Source organism: Temnothorax longispinosus, chromosome 2, assembly GCF_030848805.1.
Source record: "Temnothorax longispinosus isolate EJ_2023e chromosome 2, Tlon_JGU_v1, whole genome shotgun sequence".
Lineage (NCBI taxonomy): Eukaryota > Metazoa > Arthropoda > Insecta > Hymenoptera > Formicidae > Temnothorax > Temnothorax longispinosus.
The window spans coordinates 11535670-11561937 of record NC_092359.1 but is presented as its reverse complement, the minus strand read 5'-3'; the positions used below and the strand labels follow the sequence as shown (position 1 = coordinate 11561937).

The 26268-nt window shown below is 31.7% G+C and overlaps 2 protein-coding genes and 1 long non-coding RNA gene across 24 annotated transcripts in view; 1 reads left to right on the top strand and 2 right to left on the bottom strand.

The window, feature by feature from the left end:
* Window positions 1–22053, top strand: part of Ndae1 (Na[+]-driven anion exchanger 1) — a 73262-nt gene extending 51209 nt beyond the window's left edge. For 11 of the 21 annotated variants that reach the window (XM_071771151.1, XM_071771148.1, XM_071771167.1 and 8 more), the window contains 5 exons: window positions 138–245; window positions 696–830; window positions 4440–4624; window positions 5667–5790; window positions 10457–15477. In XM_071771151.1, coding sequence (XP_071627252.1) covers window positions 138–245; window positions 696–830; window positions 4440–4624; window positions 5667–5790; window positions 10457–10534 — 630 coding nt within the window. In that variant the 3' untranslated portion in view covers window positions 10535–15477. Of the gene's footprint in view, window positions 1–137; window positions 246–695; window positions 831–4439; window positions 4625–4984; window positions 5791–8804; window positions 8838–10456; window positions 15478–20838 lie in introns of those variants that run through there. The other 10 variants (XM_071771147.1, XM_071771162.1, XR_011730939.1 and 7 more) reach the window with 9 other exon arrangements.
* On the bottom strand, window positions 15816–17856 carry LOC139808770 (uncharacterized). 2 transcript variants are annotated; one of them, XM_071771169.1, is made up of 4 exons: window positions 16639–17856; window positions 16413–16481; window positions 16247–16347; window positions 15816–16170 (listed from the first exon to the last, which is right to left on the bottom strand). In XM_071771169.1, exons 1-4 carry the CDS (start codon window positions 17692–17694, stop codon window positions 16167–16169), a joined length of 1230 nt encoding a protein of 409 aa, XP_071627270.1. In that variant the 5' UTR covers window positions 17695–17856; the 3' UTR covers window positions 15816–16166. The 2 variants fall into 2 exon arrangements, with proteins under 2 accessions (XP_071627270.1, XP_071627269.1); XM_071771168.1 differs by having other exon boundaries at window positions 16247–16336.
* A 141-nt stretch (window positions 22054–22194) lies between the features above and the next one.
* LOC139808772 (uncharacterized) lies at window positions 22195–26087 on the bottom strand. Its single transcript, XR_011730947.1, has 3 exons — window positions 24396–26087; window positions 23367–24027; window positions 22195–22906 (listed from the first exon to the last, which is right to left on the bottom strand). It is a non-coding gene; the product is annotated as an uncharacterized lncRNA (long non-coding RNA).
* Between the last annotated feature and the right edge of the window lie 181 nt (window positions 26088–26268).

Below are 26268 nucleotides of genomic sequence, written 5' to 3'. Positions count from 1 at the left end.
TTTATTCTAAATTTTTTGTGGAAAATAAAATATATTACTTATAATAAATATTTCAAAACTTTTTTTTAATTTTATATAATTTTTATTGTTCTGAAGCTATCGTATTTCCAATATTTGAAGCAAGTCTGTATCTTTAGGTGCCGTTGAAACGCGTACACATGTTCACTGCGATTCAGCTTACTTGCCTCGCCTGCCTGTGGCTCATAAAATCCTTCAGCCATACTTCTATTTTATTTCCTTTAATGGTGAGTAATTAATCTAAAAATCCCTCGACAAGTTATTTATAATTTAATAACATTTGTAACTTTCTTGAACTATTAATTTGGATTTGATGAATATAAAAATTACGATTTACATTAAAACGGAAGTATAAAATTGTTCTTTTTAAGATATTTGCAAAAAAATTCTACAAAAAATCAATCAATTGCCTTATTTAATATAATAAATTATTTACAAATTAAATTAAATTATTAATATGTGAAGATTATAACTTTACTTAAAAAATCAGTAGATATGTTTCTCAATAAAATTATCTCACACATAATTAGACGTAATATTAAATTTTTATTGTAATGGTCATAAAGCCGAAAGTTAATTAATCTCAGAATTGACGTATTTTGGGAAAACAAAGTGACATATTTTTTCAAGGATATTATAATTATAATTTATTATAATTCTTGTGTAAAATTTTGCAGCTCGTGGTAATGATCGGCATACGCAAATCCCTGGATTTTATGTTTACGCAACGCGAGTTGAAAATACTCGACGACATAATGCCGGAACCGAGCAAGAAACACGCCGAAGAACTTCGTAAGCTGGAGAACGGCGAGGTTAGCACCGCGACACGAATATTAAACGCCATCACCTGTCGCAAATAGCATATAGACGGTGATCGCGTGGCGAATGCTCGCCCCGTGGTCACCATAACTCTCTCCGATTTTGGGGAATCCGCCCTTTGCAGAAGGAACGATGTATACTACGACGAATGATCGGACGAATGTCACCTAAAACGAATTAGTTTTTTTCGTCGCTGCGCGGAACAGATTCGAGTAAAGATATAGGATCTCCGAATACGAGGCTAGAATATAATTTAATTTAAAGCGCATAATTATTCATACGCCGGATAATTTAAGAATGCCAAGACTCGGCCTTTAATAATTTAAAAGAAGAAAAAAAGTACGGACGGACCAATAATTTCTACGCCAAAAACGCACACTTTTTACTGTTTCGTCGAAACAACACTTTACTCCTTTTTGCGGTCAAAAAATTTTTTTTATTTTTCGCAAAGGACATTTAGCCGCCTGAATACACTAGGATGACGAGAATGGTACATAAAGCATTCCGAAAACGCATACACGGACTGTCTTCAGTTCGTAGAAATTTTTTGAAACGCGAATTGAAATTTGCCATTTTCTACAAATAATACATTGTTGCCATTTTCTGGAAATAATATATTACTCCGAACATTTACGCGGTAAATTTATATACCTATATATTTTTTTTTCAACGAACCAAGATCCCGGCCTCGAAAGCCATTCTCTCGTCTTCCACTCGGACCATGTGCCAAACAACTCTTATTCTCAAATCCAGGTGGTATACCGACCGACCAGTATTAAAGTAAATGTAATGATAATTGTTGTTGAATTTTTGAACACGGTAGACTTTTGGATACCACAATCTTAAACGTTTTTATCGATAGCATCGTTGTTGTAGCGAGATTAGAGTAATGTGTTAAGTGTTGATCGTTTTTGCGAGCGCTGCGAACACATCGACGGCTACCCCAAAATTTTATTTTGTGCAACACTTCGCTCCGGATTTTAATTATTCTTCAATGGTGAACCACGCGCCTTGAATCTTTATCGGTGTCTTTTATTGAAGTGTGACACTTTGATGGGATTATATATAATTACCTTTGTTTTACATATATATTATTAGGCGAATTTAAGATAGAGATAAGAAAATATAGTCTTCTCTTCGTTATTACACTGTAATATAATTGAAATTGAACAATACTCTGAAGGGTATAATAGTTACGAGCATAGTCGCGCGCGCGTATTAAGCACGACGTTGCAAATCATTAACAGTAGTTAAGAGAAATTATTGTTGCAACGTGAGAAATATTGTACCGTTTTTGTTTGTACATTCAAATAAATTAATGTAGCACTTCTTCTATATAATTTATACATTCCAACATTACGGCAAACAAATGGCTGCTTGTAATAAAATCATGATCAGTTCACCATGGGAGAGTATATACGTTCGCTGCATTGCGAATTTTTCAATATACTCATAGTTAATCGACTACTAAATGGAAAGTAGGTTGTTTATTATCCAAATAATATACCAACGAAGATATTCATCGAGAGTAGCGATCGACACACCGCGATCGATATTCGCGACTTGGCGAAACGAAGTATCTGTTGCATTTAATACATCGCCGTGTTGCTGATATCCTCCTCTGTGAACCATTCGAGAGACTTTTGTATATCAATTTAATGCGCCGTCGTACACACAATTCACTTATCTTATCATGTAAAAATACATTATTGTTTCGAAACACACGAAACCTCTTTATAATTCCAACATCTCCTAACACGATTAACGGATTCATGTGTTTATTATATGTTCGCCTGAGAGCTTTACTTATCTCTCACAACAGTCAAGATGGTCGAGATTGTCCAATTGTCCAAAAAATTATTATTAAATAAAAAATTCATAATGACATTATACAAAGATGAAACGCGAAGTACACTATAATATTTAATAACAATATAGCTTAATGTTTTGTAATAATTAATACTAAATTTACTTATACGTGTTATAAAATTCTTCTTTTTGCTATATTGTACTGCTTCAATCGTTTTTATTTGGGTTGCATGTTTTATTTTATTTTTATAATGTACATACAAGTTTAATACACGTACAAGAATCTTAATAATAGCTAAACTGCAAAAATAACAAATTACAATTTTATTATGCAAAATTCATTACTGAGAAAGATTTAATTGTTACTTTTCAAATTTTTTTCTCGTTAATTTATGCCAAAAATAAATGACAACAAAGAAACAAAAATTTTTTGTAACTTTATGAAAACAAAAATAAGTACAAATTTGATGTGTATAAAACGGTGTAATTATTATTATGTATAATTTTACGCATAAAATACGATAGAATAATATCAAGATAAAAGGAACATAATATTTTTTTGATTATCTTAATGCGAGCGATTAAGTGAGGCGTCGCACCGTGTAACAGCCGAGCCGACAACGTGCGTTCGTTATTAACAATGCAATTAAAGACAGAATAACTGAGCGGAAGCACACCATGACTCACGGAGGAGAGTGACGATTCAGCGAAAGAAAATGAGAGAGAGAGAGAGAGAGAAAGCGGCTGAAAGAAATCACACGAGTCGGACAAACACGGAGATATCAATACGGAAATCGCAAACGAAAAAAATGCCAGTCGTCGAATCCTCCGCCTGTCATCGGTACGTCACCATAAGTGCACGTCCGTAGCATTTCGCCGCATTATATTCGCCGACAGTCATGTTCTTTTCGCAAACGAACGATTCAGCGAACATCCTACGCCCGTTTGTAATCGAAGATACTTTTCGGTGAGCGAACGCGACGATGCACTATGCGAGATAGATGCAATTTCAATGATGATCATGCGTCATTAAACTGATTGCAATAACAGCATGTTAATTTCCTGGCAAATTACGTGGCGATAGCAAGAATATATTGCAGTTTACATTTACAGTTGAGAGTCAAAACGAACGAATATAATTGCACGATGTTTAATAACTAAATTATTAAAAAGAATATTGACAAATATGTTAAAATAACAAAATGTGCCTTCGCACATTTGTATTTTTATTCTCATGTACATACAAATTTGATATTACCGCTAATACCGCCTCAAAAGCTTACAAACATCAATATAAATCACTATCAATTGATATTACTGTTACGTGCGGATAATACAATACAAAATATTGTACTGATTATAACTCTCAAGGTGAACAGACTGAACAGAATTGTTATTTATAAAAATTATTTCTTCTCCCTGAAAAAAGTAATACGAAACTGCCAACATAATTCTAACCGTCATCACGGGCTCGTCGCACTAATTTTTCCATTGTGCATTCTTCTCTTATGCAATTAGAATTATCTACACGTCAAGTCACACCCTTGTAAATTTATTCATAGCGTTACGTGGAGCCTCTCTGACCGATCGTTATTACTTCCTCGTATACATCCAATTTATTGGCCGCGTATAATTGACCGACTCGTGAAATACATGCTGGCAAGCAACGTATCACGCCTGCTTCCCAGCAATTCGAAGGCAGCGCAAAGTTCGCTTGAATTTATGCATGGCCTGATAGAAATTCATCGCGCATCAAGGTTGAGATTCAAACTCTTGTTTCATTCATCCTGCAGGATCATCAGAACGAAACGATGGAATATGGACCCCCGGGAAATATTCAGATCTCTTTGGCAAATGGGAACATCATGAAGATTCCACTGGCGAGTATCAATATCAGCGAGGAGGTGAACAAAACTGGTATCTGGCAACAAGTCAACGAGTGCAATGAAAAAACGAAACAGTCAAAGTCACTAATCAAGTAAGTATTAAATTTTTAACAATTTTCTGCATTTTTGCAGAAATTATATGTATAAAAATAAGACATACAAATGGAATAATTGAAATTGTTGATTAAATACAAAAAATTTGCCAGTAACTTCTGATTGCTAAAATTAACATAGTCATTTTTTAATAACTTTTTACGATTATTAATTTTATCATTTGACAATTATAGTGCTATCTTCCTATTTATATTTATTTTATTTTATTTGTAATAATAATAAATACTTTTTACATAACATTGTGTATCTTATATATTTTTTACGTATTATTTTTGTATTTTATTATATTTTTATATTTATTATATTTTTATATATTTATATATCTGATTTTTCTAAAGTACATGAAGGAATTTTTTACAAGAAAGCTTCTTCAAGACTGGTGATTCATCAGTGATGGAACAACCTTACTTATGTATTTATAGAAGCTCATCGCAAATTCCGTTCATGTAAAGTATTGTGATTGTATAGAATCAAAACGTTACGACGACTGGAAACAAATAGACAATCGTTAAACTATAATCAAACGTTCCTTCAGTCAATTTAGTTGAAGAACTTGAGCATAATTTAAAATCAACGTGATTAATTACAATAGTAGCATGATTAGACATTTGTTGGGACATTTGTAGAATTTAGCTTTCTAACATAGAATCCAATATTATTTTAATAATAAATTAATATTATAATATTATATATTACTAAATTGTAATAAAGTAATTTCAAGCACGTATTAAAAACACGGCCAGTTTTGTTCACTAGCCTTATCCTCTTGTGTTTAATTATGAAAACTTGGTAATGTTTACTATTACATATTAATATTGTAAACTTTCTTATAAAATATAAAAGACTAAAACGTAAAAAAAATATTCTATTATTAGTTAAAATTTTGTTAAAATTCTTTTAATAATTACTATAATATTGATAGTTTTCGAATAAAAAGAGAAAAGATTAATGTGAATATCAACTTCTAACTGATATTGTCTAGTTTTTAAAACTGATTAAGTTTGTAATTGTCTAACGCAGTGTGGGAAAGCAAAAAAAGCATCCGAAGAAGGATAACTCGTTGCTGGCGGACGAGACGACGAGGCTGACGACGATGACCGAAGAGGACGAGGATGACAGTGGGATCTCGATCAAGGTGACACACGTAAATGATTCTAAATTCTAACTACCATCACCATCACCAAAAAAACCGACAATTTATATGGCAAGTCACACAGCAAGAGCACCAATATACCGGCATGCAACATATCCCATGCACCGCTGCTGTGAGTAAACTTACAAACGAGGATAGCATGACAATCCTCGTCGACTTGACGTAAAAAGCAAATGACGCGGACGACTTATAGAAAACATGGATTTTCGTAGACGAGAATTATGCTCTTAGGTATTACGTAACGACGGCGATAACAGCATTTAAGTATATTAAATACACGAAAGTATTAAAAATACACATTATAAGTATACAAAATATTAATTCACGATTACACAGAATTTCGTGGCAATTTTTATTGCAAGTTTTTATTTTACTACAAATTTACAAATGGTAAATACTATTGTAATTATGCGAAGTATTCGAGAAGATATAAGAAAAAAATACTTTTTTAGTTTATTATTGTTATAAGAATCTGTCTGTTATGATTAATCACGTCTTTTTCTTCACATAGCAATGTAATCGTCTATGAGACTCAACTTTGCAACTCTTGCTTATGTTCTTAGAAATGCTACGTACGTAGCTCGTGGTTAATGTAAACTTAAACAACGAAATAATTAAACGACCTGAGAAAAGACGTTACGTCTAATTCAATTCATCTATTTACTTTTCGTCTTTGTATTACTTATTCTCCTGTTTCAAGTGACTAACTTTTTAAAATATAGGTAAATATGCATAAAAAATCGAACCTCACCGATGACCTTGACCTTGACATATGTTGTCAAGGTCAGCCTCCTGAGTGACCTTCAGAAGGTTTTAGCCGGCGGTCATTGTTTATTAAAAAGTTATAAACAAAAAAAGGTTAAAAAATATAATAGTTATTTTAAGTACTAATAGACATAAATAATAATTGATATTTATGTGGAAATAGTATATGTATGAGCGAAGGAAAATTATTTAAAGCAGTGAATTGTTGATATATTGAAAGGAAAGTTATTTAAAGTAGAGAATAGAGAATATGTACTTTTAAAGCGCGTCAACTAACCTATGTAGGTAAGTGACGCGCTTTAAAAGTATTTTAAGTGTTTAAAGCGCGTCAACTAATCTATGTAGACGCGACGTCACTAATCTATACGCCGAAGACGTGTCCTAAAATCAGTGAGGAGGCCCTCCCCCGCTTATTTGTGTACTGTTTATACACATGTGTATAATACATGTGTATAGTACATGTGTATAAACAGTACACAAATAGGCGAGGGAGGGGCTTCGCCGCAGGCTTCCCCCGCATAATAAAACTAAACAAACTCCCAGCGTGATACCTAACTGCTTGAATCATCTGTGTGAATATTTATATCGATATACAATAAACGAGCTTGTAAAGCGCGTCACGAACCCATGTGACAACTCGTCTCGCGTGAAAAGTGTATGTGTGAACTATTTCGACGTATATATTAATCATTTGTTTTCCAAATACTCAAAATAGCTGCTATATTTTTCAACCTTTTTTTGTTTATAACTTTTTAATGAACAATGACCGCCGGCTAAAATCTTCTAAAGGTCACTCAGGAGGGTGACCTTGACAACATATGTCAAGGTCAAGGTCATCGGTGAGGTTCGACCTTTTATGCATATTTACCAAAATATATTGTATGTGATTTTTCACAGTGATAAAAGTAATAACTATGCATCTTAAATAATTGGAAAAATGTGAAGTATAATATACAAATTTACGAAAAAACAGGACTGATACAATGTTTTTTTATTTCGTAAAATAATGAGCTTTGTAAAATGAGATGGAAATATCTAATTGCATGTTTCTTTTTTGCTTTTAATATTAGTTACTTTTTACCGTTGCATGAGCATTAAAAATTTACCTTTTTTCGTTGTATTGATAAGATGCATAGCATATATTAAAAATATATTAAATTATTTAAAAAAATTGTTATTAAGATTAGTCAATAATAGGATGTAATTCTACGCATAAATAAAAAAAAATGATGTCATCTTAAGTCACCATGAAAGATGACACAGGCACATAAAAAAAATTGGTTGGTCGCTAGACTACACCACCATACCTATATGTTTTCGGGATCGCTGAATCCAAATCCGTTGTCCGTTTTACCCCATCACGTCAGGTTTCGTCCCTAACCTCAAAAAATATCTCAGAATCGCTAAAACGGTTTTTTTCATGTTAAGAAATAAAGCATGACCACCATATTTATGTTTTCGGAATCGCTAAATCCAAATCTGTTGTCCGTTTTACCCCATCACGTCAGGTTTTGTCCCTAACCTCAAAAAATATCTCAGAATCGCTAAAACGGTTCTTTTCATGTTGAGAAATAAAGCTACCATATTTATATGTTTTTGGGATCGCTAAATCCGAATCCGTTGTCTATACTAAACGCCATCACGTCACCATTTTCCCCTAACCTAAAAAAATACCTCAAAATTCTTTTACGTTTGACTCCCTTTTGTAACTTTAGTCTCTCTGAGTAATGGGTTTATTCCAAATAAACGAAAACTAATGAATTATCCCATTTTCAAGTTTCAAGCTTCTTTACTAAATTCCCAGCAAACACAATGCAACATGTAACAGGTTAGTTGTAATTTCCTACTCAACAATATAAATACAATATAACACACCTGTTATATTTGGAATGAATCCATTACTCAAAGAGACTAAAGTTACAAAAGGGAGTCAAACGTAAAAGAATTTTGAGGTATTTTTTTTAGGTTAGGGGCAAATGGTGACGTGATGGCGTTTAGTAGACAACCGCGGATTCGGATTTAGCGATCCCAAATATGGTAGTTATTTTATTTCTCAACATGAAAAGAGCCGTTTTAGCGATTCTGAGATATTTTTTGAGGTTAGGAACGACCTGACATGATGGAGTAAAACGGACCATGGATTTGGATTCAGCGATCCCAAAAACATATAAATATGGTGGTCATGCTTTATTTCTCAACATGAAAAGAACCGTTTTAGCGATTCTGAGATATTTTTTTAGGTTAGGGACAAAACCTGACGTGATGGGGTAAAACGGACAACGGATTTGGATTCAGCGATCCCGAAAACATATAGGTATGGTGGTATAGTCTAGCGAACAACCAACTTTTTTTTTGGTGTGCCTGTGTGATTTTTGAAAAGTATAGCATATATATCTTTATCATATAGTGTACGTATATGTTCTTTATAGGGAAGCGGGGGGTAACCCCGGACATTATTGAAATTCAATACCGCGTATCTATGGCCATTGTTTAAACATTCTGTATATGTCGAGATACGCAAAAGGGCATATTAGAATGTTTAAACAATGGCCATAAATACGTGGTATATACTTGAATTTCAATAATGTCCGGGGGGCTATCCCCCGTTCCCCTACAGATATTTACTTAAATGTGTAATATATATACAATACATATATTGAATATAAAATATCTACAACAGAGGAGACCGGGGCAAACTCGACACAATTTTTTTAAAAACAATTTTCAACATTTAATTAAAATTTTTAAGCGAATTCAATGGTACACATTTAAAGAGTGTTCCTTCAGGTTCAAAATTGCTTCAGGAAGTTTTGCTGTACGTCGCTTAGTTTTGCCCCCAGGAAAAGAAAAGTGACGCAAAGACAAATTTTTGAATTAAAAAATGTCGGGGCAAACTCGACACTTCGTCTGATCGACACAATTTCATCTAAAACTTATTTTTTGTCTGAAAATAAAAATATATTGTTTATCGTGTATCTAGAAAGTACAAAAATTCGGAATTAAGTAAAACAATCATTGGAAATAATGAAGTAAAAAATGTTGAATTTTTACAATTATCATATCTAACCTCATGTCTAAAAAACAATTAATAAAGAAAAATTGCGATCGGACGAGCGCACACATTTGTCATGAGCCATACAGCTGCATGACAATCATTGTTTGTTATTAAGAGCTGACAAAACGATGTGATGTCGACTTTGCCCCGGACGTCATTTTCCACTTTTGTCACTCCAAAACCATAAAAATTTTTTAAATATGCAAAAACGAGTATCGAATTCGTATAAAGAAACAAATTTCTCATCAAAATCACTTGCCTGTAGATTCGCAAAAGTAAAGCTCGATGAAAGAGTAGCAATTTTCGAGAGATCAGAAAAATTACTTTTCACCATCAAAAACGCTTATGTCGCATTAAAAATTACACCATAACTCTGAATGCCACCAAATTCCGTTGACAATATTGGCACATAAAGACGCATTTACAGTTACGAAAGGCAAGTTTCTACGATATAGATTTAAATTGGCAAGAAGCCTAGTGTCAAGTTCGTCCTGATGTCGAGTTTGCCCCGGTCTCCCCTACTACTTCATGTTTATTAAATATATTGTTCTCATAAAATTATTATTTATAATAAAATAGAAAAAGTTAAATAAAATAGAATGTTATAAAAAATAATGTTAAAGCATCTATATTTCTTTATAATTATATGACGTTTATTTGAATTTATATGAATTATAATTATGTAAGATTTCTAAATCTTTAGATAATTTATGAAATTCTAATCAATAAACGCAATTCAATTTTTGATCTTGCTTTTTTTTAAAGAAAGCATATTAAAACAAATTTTAAAGACTAACTTGAAAAGAAATTAATAAATACTTCGATTCGATATTTCAGGTAGATTTAATACGATCCAAGGAAAGCATCAGTCCTTTAAAAGCAAATGGTACTACCTCAGCAGAAACTTCCGTTTAATAAGAAGACAACAGATGTAAACATATATTAATGAAGTACACAAGTTTTTTTAATCGATAGTTTCAAAACTTTCATCTTTACAGTTTTCATGCAATTTCTATTTTTATTTTACGAAATATCATTTAAACAACATAAAAGTCACAGATCATGCTATTTAATTTTCTGAAAACCTATATTCTTCTGCAAAGAATAATGTCCACTTCTATCATTTATCTATTATTTTTAATTGTATTATATTTGTACTATATTTGACAAACAATGTGCGTCACTCTTCGCGAGTACTCTGCAATTTATACTCAACTAAATGAGATCTACCATACATAGTCTCAATGTATTTGTACATAGAAACAATTCAACAAGATTCGCCAATAGTATCCAATTGTGATTTCATGAAACCTCATCTTTCATCTCCGATAAGATAATGTTGTTACAAAACAGTCTATTTTAGTAGTTATTCATTCAATAATAAATTCTACTTCGTTAATATTGTATGTGAATTGCAAGGAACAGCGAGAAACGAAAAGAGAAACGGAAGAAAGAAATTCCAAATAATTCGAAAAAATGTTTCAAAATAATAAAGGTAGTAGATACATGTTTTTACGTTTAAGTGAGTGTAACGACGGCAAGTAAAATATTAGGTGAAATTTAAAAAGATCTCCTATAGGGGAGAGTTGGATATTATCGAGCCGCTAAGAACTGAAGGGTATATCTAAGCTCAGAAATGCTTCAAAGAAACAAAATGTGCAGTTTTAGATAGGCAATTTATTTATCCATATATATCATAGCAATAATGTTGAAAGTTAAACACAAACTAAAATATTAACAATTTTTCAAAAAATGAGAAAACGCGGTATTACCGAACTGATCTGATAATATCGTGCCTATAAAAATTACTCTGGCTTCAGCCAGTGACATGAAGTAGAACACAATAACAAAATGTTTTTTTTATATTTAAGCATTAATATCGTCTAGTAGGTATGTACCTAAATATAAAAATAAGTGAATGTGTTAACAAATAACGATCATTATAAATTCAAATCAAAACTTAAGCAACGATCTTTTCTGTAAGCACCTTACATTGTAAACTAAAAAGTCTTGGTAACTCTTAACACACAGTTATCGTTATACCTATTGTCTATGAATTGCAAAAACAACTTTAAAATTTTATCAGTCTCCAAAATTCAATCAGTCTCAAAATTTCAACTTTGGGCGCGAAATTATCAAACTTAATTATTTCACTTTACAACCTTAAAATATATAGAAAAGAAACGCGTGTTTCTAAAATCATTTTATGGAACCTAATTTTATAGTGTTTTAACCTATCAAATCCATCAAGTTTATTTCTCTAATGTAAATATTATGTTACTCACCTCTTATCGAAACTACCAGCAAAATTGCAACGAATAAGCAGAGAAGCTTCCAGAGCGCACTGTGTTTACATGGACGGCCGAAACGCATTGACGGCGCATGCGGATGGGGTACTTATTTCGTGTTACTCTATGATATTAACATCATTGTAGGCGCGTAATATAAATAGTTATTGAGTTAAACAATGGCGCGGAATTGTCAACCGCGCGGTAATATCCAACTCTCCCCTACTGCTATGCATCTTCTTTAGAATGTTTAGATTGACGACATCTATTGACTTATGTCAATAAGACAAGTTTATGCTAGAGTCAATAAGAACATGTTTATGCTAGAAATTTGTGAAAAACGCACATTTTTCCAAATCGTGATGTGACACCGAACGAATATATACATGGCATTTATAAAATACGAGTGCGAACTGCAAAGTAATAAAATTCGAGTTTTCACAGAAAATTACTTTGGCGAGTTACTCAAGCTTCAACGCATTCAAATATTTGAATAATTAATACCGATAATTTACACTCTTATAGATATGTAATAATATAATAGAATAATAATATAATATCGCGCAGATGTTTAAATACTGTGAGCCAAATATCCGAATGTGTGCGCAATTGTAATTATTCGAATATTTGAGCATTGTCAGCTGTAATTTTAAGTTCATCGTATATGTCAAATTCTGATTTATACGAATCATAGAGAAATAAGCAAAGTCATACTCAATACAAGAATTGTGTTATCGTGCAATAATGTATGACTCTGCATGTAGCAATTAAATAGTTTGGGTAACTTTATAATCATACTATGTATGCCAAAGAAACCCCGCAATATGTAATGCGTATATCAATATTTCCTTCGAGGGATATCTTATACGTTATTGCCAACAAGCGTTGCTAAATAGCGGTTGCGTATCAAGCAGGTAGCATATTTGACTAATATTATTTATTAAGAAAATTGCACTTTATAGGTATTTTTTATTTATTCTCTCTAATAATATTAATACGATATCTTGAGGGACAAAAACTGTAGGAGTTATTTTGTGTCCTAAGAACAGAAAAGAGGAGGAAATGTTATATGTATAGATAAATTTTTTTTATCCTCAAATGATAGAATAACATTAACTTTTCTGATTTCGAAAAATACTATTATCTTGAAAATTTTGCGAAAGCGGCCTTTTAACACAGATCTGTGGAACAATCTTCTTTGAAACATTCATTGCCTCTCGCTACCTGAAAATAATCAAAACCAACTTAAAAAAAAAATTCTTACTAATACTCTAATTTAGATAAAAGTTTATTTTGCTACAGAACTATGGAACAACCCTCTTTGAGGTTCATTCATAACATCACCTCTCACTCGCTAGACATAATCGAGAAACTAACTTAAAAAAAGGTTTTTTATTCTAGTTTTCTGACTCTAGTTTAGATAACATTTATTCTCAAAGATGCTTAAGAAATACGTGCATATTTCTGTAACTCCTTAAAATTCCGATCTGGCCAAGATCTTGAGCATTTTTCCAAACTCTATTATCATAACTTTTAAATATTTGGGCATTCCCAATTGCGACAATATTGAAATATTCTAATTATAGTAAAATTAATTTCTTTACTGCTAGATTTTTGACAAAAAGTTTACGTATTATAAAGATATACATGCGATGTGTTGAGTGATAAAAAAACAGTCCCTTGAAGGATATCGTTGTTGTTCGTAATTAAAGAAAGAAGATATAACCATCAGTCTGTATACAGCCTGCGATATTTAATAAATAATCATGTAACTCTTTGCGAGTTTACTAAATAACAATGAAGATATTCTATCGGATAATATAAATTATAAATAGTTGTTTGTTAATTAGGATTATTTAAATTAATTTAGTAAAAATTCTATGCTATTCTTGAAAAGGAATTTCCAACTTTGCTTCTAGCAAAAAATAACTTACTAAATTATAATCCATTTTTTATATTAAAACTTACATAACATAATAGAGATAACTAACTTTGAAGCTTTCCGATCGAATATTTGCATTAACAAGTAACTGGCACGAATCAGTCCAGAATTTACTAAATAGGAAAATGAGCAAATCTTTTCTCCAACGATCTGCGATAGATCTATCGATAATGATAGATTTCAGTAAAAATTTAACTCCTTAAATCAGCTTCTTATCAAAATGCAGTCATTAATGGCATAAATATTCGTATAAAATTCCTAGAAAACTGAATAATTAGACGATATTCACGATATATTTTTTTATACGGCCATTTTGCTAACAGGTAGCTTGAGAAAACATGTTTTAAATAATGGAGAAAAAAAAACGAAGAGATTACGTCTTGCAATATGTGTATTTAATTCATAGAAAGGCTCAAGAGAAGACCTACAGTTAAAACAATATGAAACATTTATATCACATTGGAAAGTATATATATATATATATATATATATATATATATATATATATATATATATACCTACATATACTTTTAAGTCGTATATACTTTTAAGTAAATTTTTACGTCAAGAAAATGTGCCCTCGCGTATATAAATCACTTAAAATCATGCATAAAATATGTTTCTTAAGCGGAGGTTGCAATATCAACTCGATATGGTGTAAGCCAGAGTATCGAGTCGTAATAGACAAATACAAAGGAGTGTAGAAAGCATGCCCCAATCTTAGGTGCAAAAATAAACGTGCAAATAGTAAAATTTATGGATATAATGTATAGTATGAGAATAAAAAAGTGTATGATATGTGCTAATGCGTTTCAACGGTGATCTTCGACGCGTTAATTAAGGTGGTTCGGCCATCAGAGCATATGTCAAAGAAAAAAGTCTGAATTAAAAATATGTTATAAAGAAAACCTAAATACACTTAAATTTGCAATTTTGAGAAAATCTGACGTCTAGTTTTTGAGATATTAAATCTCAAAGTTGGCATTTTTAACATAGGTTTTATGTGGGAAATGAATTATATATAATATATAAATTGTACCTTATTCTTTTGGAAGCAAATCTCCTATTATCGAAATTGTTTGTTACCTTCCATTATTTTTCAACGTAAACACAATACATAATTTCACTCAAACACATGACACTGGCATAATAGCTGCCTACAGCGAAGAGATGTAATGTCGTGACATTTCTTTTGTACGAATGTCAACTAAAGTCAAATTTTAAACTGTTTACATTTATTAGTAGCTAAATTGATACCTAATCGAATGAAAAGTTACATTATAAAACCAGTAATTACACAAGTGTCTAGAATATATCCATAAAAATGGTTTTCCTTAAAAAAAAAATGTACGCCTTATATTGACTCATATACGGTACTAGCCAAACCACCTTAAGAGAGAAACGTATTCTCTCATTCGAAGATCACGGTTTCACGTGTATCGCAGCGAATTCACGATGGCGGATGGGCTATAATCGCCGACGTAGTATTAATTGGTTGTGATTAGGTAGAAAAGACCGCGTTTCGGAAACTAGTTTCCGAGCTGACAAGGAAAGTAGCTGATGCCTGTCATTATATCTTAAATCATACTGTGTTACTTTAAATAAATAATGTGGAATTAAAACTGAAAGATTTACTATTGTCTTTGCCATTATTACAACATACATCGCAAAACGTGGGATCTATGTTACAGCTGGGCTGCATCGAGAACATCGTCTTGTGCGAATTAATAGCTCTTGATGATTTCGTGCTTAACGACATGCCCGAAATATTTAAGAACCGGTGTAACAGAAAACATAATTTGTGCTATAAAAGAAAATTGATCTTCAAAATGCTTTCGTGAGAACAATAATGAACAACGAATAGCCTTAAAGAAAAAGAATTTACATTAAAAATCTTTACTAGAATTCCATTTCACCACTATGTTCCGTAATATCAAACGCTGTTTTTTAATTAATATAATGTATATTAAACAAATTAATTAACACATTTAATTTACATACAATACATATATATATACATATATAAATATATATTAAAATTTTTGTTCTTTAATTCTGCAAATCAGAGTTGTTTGAATACATCAGAAAGTTATAATATAGGAAGTTACAGAGCTGCAATTGCATGACGATACCATTTCATTGATTTTTAAATATCAATTTAAGGAACATTGCGCTATACATTACGTCTGTTATTTTTGATATTCAATTTATTATTTTACTTTTAATAAATCTTTCTTTGTACAATTACAGTGCGGTTCTGATGAGCTGCCCATTTGAAATTGCATAAGTATCACCAAATACGTCGCCACCGTGCCAATCAGCTAATAATCAAAATTAAATGAATTAAGAAAACTTAACTTATATATCAGATCCGTATGACATTCTAAATATTCTCACCGAATGAAGAAAACTGTTATCGAGCGCAAAGTATCCCTTAGCTGTGAACTGTACTTTGTGATGTAGCAATTGAAGTGAAAATTGCTTGAGCTGCAACAGATCTATGATAAATGTCGTTACGTTGAGTACTGTCCATAAAAAAGTTTCATGTGACTTTGTGTCTTACCTCTGACTTTGACTCTTTACTGATCGTGCATTTTAAAAGGCTATGTATTATTTTGCCCATTTTCCCTATCTAAAATAAATTTATAATTAGAACAATGCTGCACAATTTTGTAAAACATTTTAATATACATGGGATTTTATTTGCTAATAAAAAAATGTTTCTCAATTAAAACAATTCGATTAAAATACGATCAAAATCTAGCTTATTATTATACCGATTATCCTACCTCGTTTAAAGTCTTGGTGATTCTGTTGGTGAGGAGAGAAATGGGATAAATAAGAAATATTAACCAGATGATAGTGTTACTAAGAATCATAAACTCTAAGATATCACCGGTTAGAGCTGGCGCGAGAAGATAATAGCCATTAGATATGAGTGTCACAAAGAGAAAAGTAACGCCGAACAATACTGGCAGTGAATAGAAATCCGACACGTCCTCGGAGATCTCGCAAAGATGACAGTGCATATCTCGTAACTGCAGCAGTTGATGAACTGTGGAATTGCTGAATACAACACAACGCGTTTGATAGAAAGACTGCGGTTGAGGATCAGGTGTGCCGACTCCGGTGAGGCTCTCTATCGCTTGATTCACATCGGCGAAATCCGCTTGAATGATCGTAACCAACAGGAAGTACTGTATCAACAGCCAACCCACGTGAAGAGTCGGTAGAATGTCCGTCAGCCAGCCGATCGGGCCAACGTGAAAGGCTAGGGTCTCAGTGGTCAGAAGAAGAATCAGTAAGCAAACCTTCAAGACGCAGACGATGGTCACGGCATAGAAGATACGCTGTCGACGCAACGGACGATACAAAAGATACAGACGATCCATTTCGTGCTTGACGTCCATTAATTGATTGACAATCTGCACCAAGGATTTCTGATCGATGCAGTAAGACAGTAAAATCGCGCAGATCACCAGGGAGCCAAGTATAGCTTGCAGAACCGTGAGGCTTACAGTAAAGTTTGACTTATTCTCATATTGTACAGTAAGGATGAACGGTATCGACAAATAGTTCGAAGCGATTATTAAGCAACTTAATACGACATTGTAAACGATCCCAAATTTGGAGTAATAAAATGCGCACGATGGTCTCTTTCTCCGCCTGACGATATGATGGGCAAATGTGGCGAGACCAATGATCTTGAAAAATATTATCGGCATTCTAAGCATCCAAAAGGAATCCTGATGTGTCTCTGATTTTATTTTGATCATTTTCCGTTTATTAATTTCTTCCGTAATGACGTTCTTTTTATTAAAATTGTCGATTTTGCAGGCATCCATGAAGATTAAATTGAACTGTTACCGAACAATTAACGAACTGTTGCCCACTGGTAGTATAAGCAAGCACGTTGAGGCCTTGAGCGGTAGCAAAGAACCTGCTGCAGACTGACAGTCTGTTGAGCTGAACTTCCGTTATTTCCGCCATTATTAGCCGCACCCCGATGAAGGGGTGGTAAAATAGGTGCACCCCGTTTATCACTCATTGCACGTTACAGCATATAATGTAATCACAAATTACCGCGAGGTAGGTGCGCCATCCACGGGAATGAACGTCACGCCCGTGTCCCTCGTGGGTCGACTCGCAATTGGGTACCTCATGCACGTAATATATGGCGCATGAGTTATATTTAATATTTTACAATGCATCGTCACACCGCACGCCCAAGGACACACTTCTAAACATGGCGACGGCTGCGAGACGAGTTTCGGCCATGAAGATTAAATTCTTAACCGAACCGAAGTCATTCGTGCAACAATTATATTCTTCCATAAAAAACTTAAGTTAATATCTATTTTTCTTCTTCATTATATTTCGTCGATTTATGCGTATTCACATACATTGGTTCATAATGATTCATAAATATCTTCTACATTTTAATTCGGTTTTTTCGATACAATGTTTTCTTTTCTGACAAGACATTCTTAAAGATTTTTTAAATTTATACACTTTAAGGGCCGGTTGTGTGTGTATTCCAACCTGTTGGTAAGATAACTAATAGTTAAATCATATGTCTATCTTTGTCTAATGTAAAGGATAAACAAAGACATATATATGATTTAACTATTATTAGTTAGTTTACCAACAGGTTGGAACAATCGGGCATAAGTCTTGTCAAAACGTTTTAAGCGTGCATCATTTATAATTCATAATTTGAGAAATGTCCGTTTTTTTATTTTATCGATACTTATCTTTCCAGTTGCTCTGAATCCAAATTGATTGGGATCTTTTGAACGTTATATTACGACCAATTGCAAGTTTGGTAAATCTACAGTCTACGTGCACTCGAGTCTAGATTACGCTTTTTACACTGTGAAGTGACACTGATCATACGCAGTGATGCTTCCGCGCAAGTGCCTTTCTCGCAAGCATCATATATGCAAAATTAAATATTAAGTTTGTAAAAGTCATAAAAGTGTAATAAAAAGCATAAAGTCGACACTTCAGTACTATATCAACCGACACGAATCTCGCGATGAAAATAGTAAATTGCGTGTGTTACGTATTGTTAGTGACATCCACTAACTGACATGGGTACGATAAGAATACGGAATAAGTTTTCCATGTTTTCTCTAAGTGTAACGTTAGTTAGATTATCGCACTAATTAATAAACTCAAAATAACAGTTCTGCACAACTGCATTATATAGTCCACAATGTCAACATTATGTTATCATTATGTGGTACAAGTTCTTATGAATTATGTAAAAATATTTCAGCATCAAATATCTAAGTTCTTCCGCTTCAGGGGAAGTTCCCATTAAAATAATAAAACTATATATTTTTATATATATATATATATATGCACGTTTTCCTGCATAAAATATTTCTTTTATCGTCAAAGAGAACTTTACCTTGTGATTTATCTGTCTAAAGTCATCTGTAAAAGTTATCATAAAAACTTAAAAATCTTTCGTATATAATTTACATTGTTAATTTACATAGAATCTTTAAAAAAATTAGATGTTTTTTTTCTAATTTAATTTATAGCTAATTAGTTTTTTTCACTATTATATTAGATATATCTTTTTCATTTATATTCATGATTTAAATAGAAGCATTTTTTAGGTATTCATGTTTTTCTTGTAGAATAATTTTATAACTAATGTCCATCTAAAGTTTCTAGACTATCCATCAAATCTATAATTACTTATCAAATTATACATTGTAGCAAGATACACTCGAGTTCAGATTATATACTTATCTATTCTACATCAGTATCTGCTTAATGTGCAAGTTCATTACACATATTAAATCAAACATTTGCATCAGACCTTCCCGGTAATGTCAATTTTGCTGCGCATGTACTTGGAGTGAGACACACTACTGTGTCTCTTGACTATCATGTTTCTTTAACAATATTTCAGCTTTTAAATGTTTGAGACATTATAAGCTACACTACTAGTTCCGTCAACTCTGAATTCATCGTACTGTAACAAAGTTATTAATTATGTTACAAATTATTTGTATTAATCAATGAAACGTCTGAAAGTCCATTATTTATCCATTCTTAAGAAAGACATATCTATATATATATATATATATATATATATATATATAGCTGATACTTTCGTCCAATTGTTAGTGTTTCTCGAAAATCATTGAGGTTTACAAATCGATAGCCAGAAATTCGCGTTTTTCATTGTTGTACATTAGTTAATAATTTGATAATAATGTTTATTGTTAAATATATATCTAAACTGCCTAAACAACTTTTAATAAGTGCAAAATTTTACATCTTCAATAAAAATAAAATTAAAATAACTGCCTATTAGTATTTTTTTCTCCAAATTTTATGTAGAATAAATTTTAATATTACATTTTAATATTAATAATAACATTTTACCTTTAGAATTGTGAAAGATTAAACTTTACAATTTAGTATTATCGCGCGTTAGATTCATTATGCGGACACCAATGTTAACCGCTTATGTGTTATTAATTTAACATTTTCAACAAAAATTAAAAATATAGATAATTTTTACTATAATAATTGTTATAATCGATTCCATAATGATTGTATAGACGAAAAGTCAAAAGACAATTCTAATGTATACAAACTTATGTTAACATTTACTGCTAAGTAGTAGGGGAGACCGGGGCTAAACCGTCAGTTTTTTTTCGGTGCCGATTTTTAACAACAAAATAAATAATTTTAGTTAAATGTGGTATACCCCACTGTAAAGAGTGAACCTTTAGCTACAAAATTTATATAGGAAATTTTTGTCTACGTCGCTTTGTTTAACCGGTATAGAGCAAAAACGACAACGGTGGAAAAATTGAAATCTCAAAAATGCCGGGGTAATCCTGAAAAATAATAGGATACATTTTAATAATTGTTTTTTAAGAAAAAAATATAAAAATTTATTTAAAATTTTTATGCAAAACATTATTAAAAAATATTTACGAGGGTTCCTTTTTCCGCAGAAGTCACTCGCCCGACTTGTTTCACTCCTCGACGTCCGATGACTCTATTCGGTGTCTGAACGGTTGTAATTCCCGTCTCATCCATATTCCATATGCAGTGAGCCTGGAAATGCCCGAAAATGCCTTGGAAATGCAGCCGGACTGCTTACTGACGGATTAGGCCCAAACACAAGTTTCAGGTTTGATCGCCCACGCAATATTAGACATCAACGATAATGAAAAAGCTACACTAGATTCGTGTTCAGCATGCATTACTCTTTATAATCACGTGCTTCGAGATTTGGAGAGCAAATATTATTGCAGATATTACAAAATTTCCACGCGCAGAAAATGTAACTTTCACCTTCCGAAAACACGTTTGCCCTCGTAAAAATCATAACACGACAGGTAACCTGCCGAAACTCCGTTCGTTACATGGGTACCATAAGCAACGTTTACAATGTTAATAGCGAGTTCGCACAATATACAGGTTCCGAGATATTTGATTTGACGGTTCAACCCCGTTGACGTTTTAGTCCCGGTCTCCCCTACATAATAACAATTATGTTTAACTTGTTTTGTTAAATTAATATAAAATAAGAAAATAGGATTTATATGGTCTATTTTCATATAATCATGTTCTATATTATCTTATTCCATGTATAACAGTTTTTCTTACTGACGCATGCATTTAGTGCTTTTCTTATTAAAAACAAATAATATTGTACAAAAAATAATAATAATAATACAAAAAAAATAATAATAATTTTTAAATAACACATTTTACAGGAATATGTGCCCATAATTGTATATGGAAGTAGCTAGATGATTATTGTGAGAACTGCGAAAATAATGATATTGGAGTGTGAAAATCAGTAACAAAACGTTTAATGATATTTGCAGCAACTTTAATAACGATCTCTAATACACAATTTTATTCCACTTCGTATATCCGCTTTACATATCCTACAAATTACATAATTTATTAATTGCCATGATTAATGCACTCTTATTAGTTTACTAATTACACATATTATAGAGAATGAACTTTAATGTATTAATAACAATTAATTTTATGAAGGAGGATGTGTGAAAGTCATCGATTTTTGTCCAGCCGGCAAGTGTTTGTATGTTTTTTTTTGTAGTTTTTAGGCTGCAGAATTATGATTTTTTATGATTAGTATAAGCCAATTTAATATTTAGATCAAATGTAATAGAGAATTTTGGACTAATGATTGTGGTACGCAAATTTCTGAAAAAATGTAAAATATAAATGAAAGTGTAATATGCAAATAAAAGAATAGATAAGTCTTTTAATAATTCATTTCAAGTCCACGTTAAGTCTTTTAATAATTCATAACATATTAGTTGGTTAAGAATGATAATTCTTTACCGTCCAGTATAAGTAATCATCAAAGTGATTTATACGAGAGATCAGGATATAAATCATGTATTATAATAAATTGATATTTCTTTGATTAAATGTAAGTTAAAAAAATATATAGACCGTTTTCTTAAATATCTATTATCTTATTACAATTAAAATATGTCAACCTATCTTTTATTTTACGATTCATATATCAATGTTGAACAAATATAAATACAATATCTAAAGCATGTTTCAATAACAATTTTGTGTGTAAGAATTATATTATTATTAGTTATAGTACATTTAAAGATTATTTTACAGATCTCATGATAATTATACATATACTTGTTGCAACACTAATATGTCTACATATATCACATAAAATATTATATAAAATATATAAATAAATTAATATACTAATATAAAAAAAATTCATGCAATATTATATTAATTGGTCAACAGTAAAAATTAATAAAGCAATTAGTAAATTATATTCATAAAAGGATTGATGTATGAATCGTAATATTATTTCGTACATTATGTAACAATGCGAAACATAATTCCCCTCGTCAAGTGCGTCTATTTAATAATATATTTCAATATCTTCGTCAAGACTATTGTTATTGCTGGTATTCCATAAAAATGTCATCTGGTAAATCATCAATAAAATCCAAAAGTGTATCGTAGGATTTAAATCCTTGTTGTCCACTGCAATTAGACCTGCATGAATACACGGGGTAATTAAAAAAACAGATAACTACTAATGTAATTAGAAATACAAAAGCATATTGCAGTCATGTACGTTATACGATCATTGAATGTGACTCTTATTATTCACATTTCTTAAAATAAAATGTTTAAACACAATTACCGTTACCATTTAAATTCCGTAATACTTGCACAGTTACATATGCGTATGAGAATATTTACCAATTATTGAATATATAGATAATAAATAAGTAACAGCATACTTGAATTAACAAAACTTGATATAAGCTTATTCAAATAATATTTTAACTCGAACAGTTATAAAAGACATACGTTAAATATTATAGATTAAAATGATAGAATTTCTATATTTTTAAATGTTAGATATTAAGTTTTTTGTATGTTAGATATATACAATAAAATATATTAATAATTCAGGATAAATAAAAAACTATATAGCTCAAATACTTACCTTTGTTGACCTTCTTGATTTTCAAAAGATTGGGGATGTGTATTATCATGACAAGAACTTGGACCGGCATAATTTCTTTCATCCACATATTGTTATCAAACCTGCATTATTGTCTCTAATTTTTTCTTTACATCCTGAGTATTCATTTATATCATGATAGTCATCCAAGTGGGATTTTAAGACATTTATTTCTTCGAATATTACAAATCTGTAATTGCAATATTTACAGATTGAACGACGGTCTGTGAATGTAAAGTGTTGCGATAGCCAGGAATGAGTAATTTCTTCTCGCATATCAGCTACTACATATGATTCAAATGACTCTTTATATTGTGTCTAACTGCATTCTTAAGTGTTTTGAGACAAAGATCGCATCGTGCGATATACCAGTCTTTTTTTGAGAAATGTTTCCAAAGTACGTAGGTGTCGTTTTTCCATTTTAGGACATTTTCTTCAATATCCGTATAATGAAGTCTAATCAAATGTTCTTTCGCAGTGGAAAATTTTTTCTGAATAATGTTATCACACAGCTTGCATCTTACTGCAGTATTGTTTAATTTTTCAAAATTCTTCCACATCGAATTTAGCGCCATTATATCTGCTCGATATCACGGAGCGTGTTAGTACTAAATATGACATATCGACCACCAAGAGAAATGTTCTGTAAAATTGTTTGGGGAAGGTCTAAGAAACACATGTAAACGTTTACTAAATATAAATATTGATATATTGTTTGGATCTTGCTAATAGTTTAGTTAGTTAGCTTTGTTTCTAATTGCTGAATCCTGGTAACAGTATAAGCAACAGTATATTTCAATTAACATAACTTGATATAAACTTGTTCAAATAATATTATGTAACTCGAATAATTATACCATTTATAAAATACATTCGTTAAATTAAATATTAGACTAAAATTCGACCTCTACATGTTTTTAAATGTTAGATATTAAGCATTTTGTTAGATATACACAATAAAATATATTAATAATTCAAGATAAATTAAAGACTAATATTTAAGATGTTTACCCCTGTTGACCTTCTTGATTTTCAAGAGATTAGGGATGTGTGTTATCATAATAAGAACTTGGACCGGCATAATTTCCTTCATCTACAGATTGCATCGTTCGATCTGCTCTATTATCTCCAGTTATTTTTTCACATTCTGAATATTCATTTATATTATGACATTTATCTAACAATAAGTAAGATTCATCTATTCGATACATTTTAACTTGGTAACCGCAATCTTGCACTTTGCAGGTTGCATAAGAGTTTTTGAACGTGCAGAAATGTCGCGATAGCTGATGAGTACCCATCAGGTAGCAAGCACACGTACGTCATTTTGACGTCCCAAACTGGTCATTTTTGGTCATATATGTCGTCAAAATAACCGATTTTTTATATGACTTTATATTGACGTCATAATGTGACGTCATTGCAACGTCATATTTCAGTCATGAACTGACAATTATCTTAATATTGATGTGATTATATTTATCACAATAATTCAATAAAAATATCCCTTAAAATCCAGTATGTTCCACGAATCTCCCGATCAGTGTTTCAAGACTTTAAAAATTTTTCTTTTCTCGCGTGCGTTTATACATATAGCTACGTGTAATTCGAGCCGCTGCATATAGCTATATAAACGCGCGAAGTGGGGATAGCCAAGTGCGACTTGCAACGTTGCAACACTCGCGATGTCGCCACTCAATGACAGTGCTGCTCACAATTAATGCAATTAATGTAATAACTCTATTCTGTAGGTATTTATAATTCTCTCCGAACTGAGTTAGCTAGGCTGTATTTTTGTTTCTGGATGTTAGCAGCCATTTAACTAAACCGAGAAGGGTTCCAAATCCGTTATAACCAGCAAATATTACCTATGTTATATCATTTTAGTGTTTGTAAAAGTGAAATAGAGAAGAAAAAGATCACAATAATTAAATTACACTTTTTTTGACAAAAGACGATTTTGCTTGTTAGCTGCAAGCTGTCGATGTTTGTAGGTTATGGTAGATTTGGAACACTTCTCGGTTTAGTTAAGTGGCTGCCAACATCCAGAAACAAAAATAAGCCGAGCTAAGGTTCGGAATACACCCCGTACACACGTACCGACAGTTGTTTGGTAAACGTCGTTATCACTCGTTGCACAAGTATATTTCTATCATTAAAGCCGCGTAACGACACTTATCAATAAATGAATAAACTAACAACTGTCGATACGTATGTACAGAATACAGCCCCGGCTCTTTACAGTTCTCGATGTAAGTATACTTACCTCTCGTCACGCAAACCACGTAAACAAAGAAAATCGGACTGCCATCTTGTCGACATTGCATTATAGCGATCGTCTCAGATTCCTTATAATTTTTTCTTGTGTTTCATCTACTGCCTTTTTACGGCGACAATTCAAATGACTCTCTATATACTTTGTATACATGCATTTCTAAGTAATTTTGGTCACAAAGTTTGCAACGTGCTACAAACCCGTCATCTCTTGAGAAATGTTGCCAAAGTGGGTAGGTGTCATTTTTCCATTTTAAGGAGGCTCTTACCTCGATCATAAAACGACAGATCTTTATGAAATTAAATTATGTTGTAAAGTGAACCACAACGAACCGATGCCCAAAACTTTAGCATAGGTTGACGATAAAAATTTTAAAAATATCAGTATTGAAATTCGCATTTTTAACACAGGGCATATGGTAAACACTAAAATTTTTATCGGAAGTGATGTATTTTCTTGGTAAGTTTGCGAGCCAGGTAAACAAAAAACTAAGGAATTGTAGTTAAAATAATAATCTTTCTAATGATAAGAAGAAAACTTGGTGTTGACGATGAGTTATAAAAGATATTGTAGTTTTAATATGACGTACGACAGGTTAGGCGAATGATC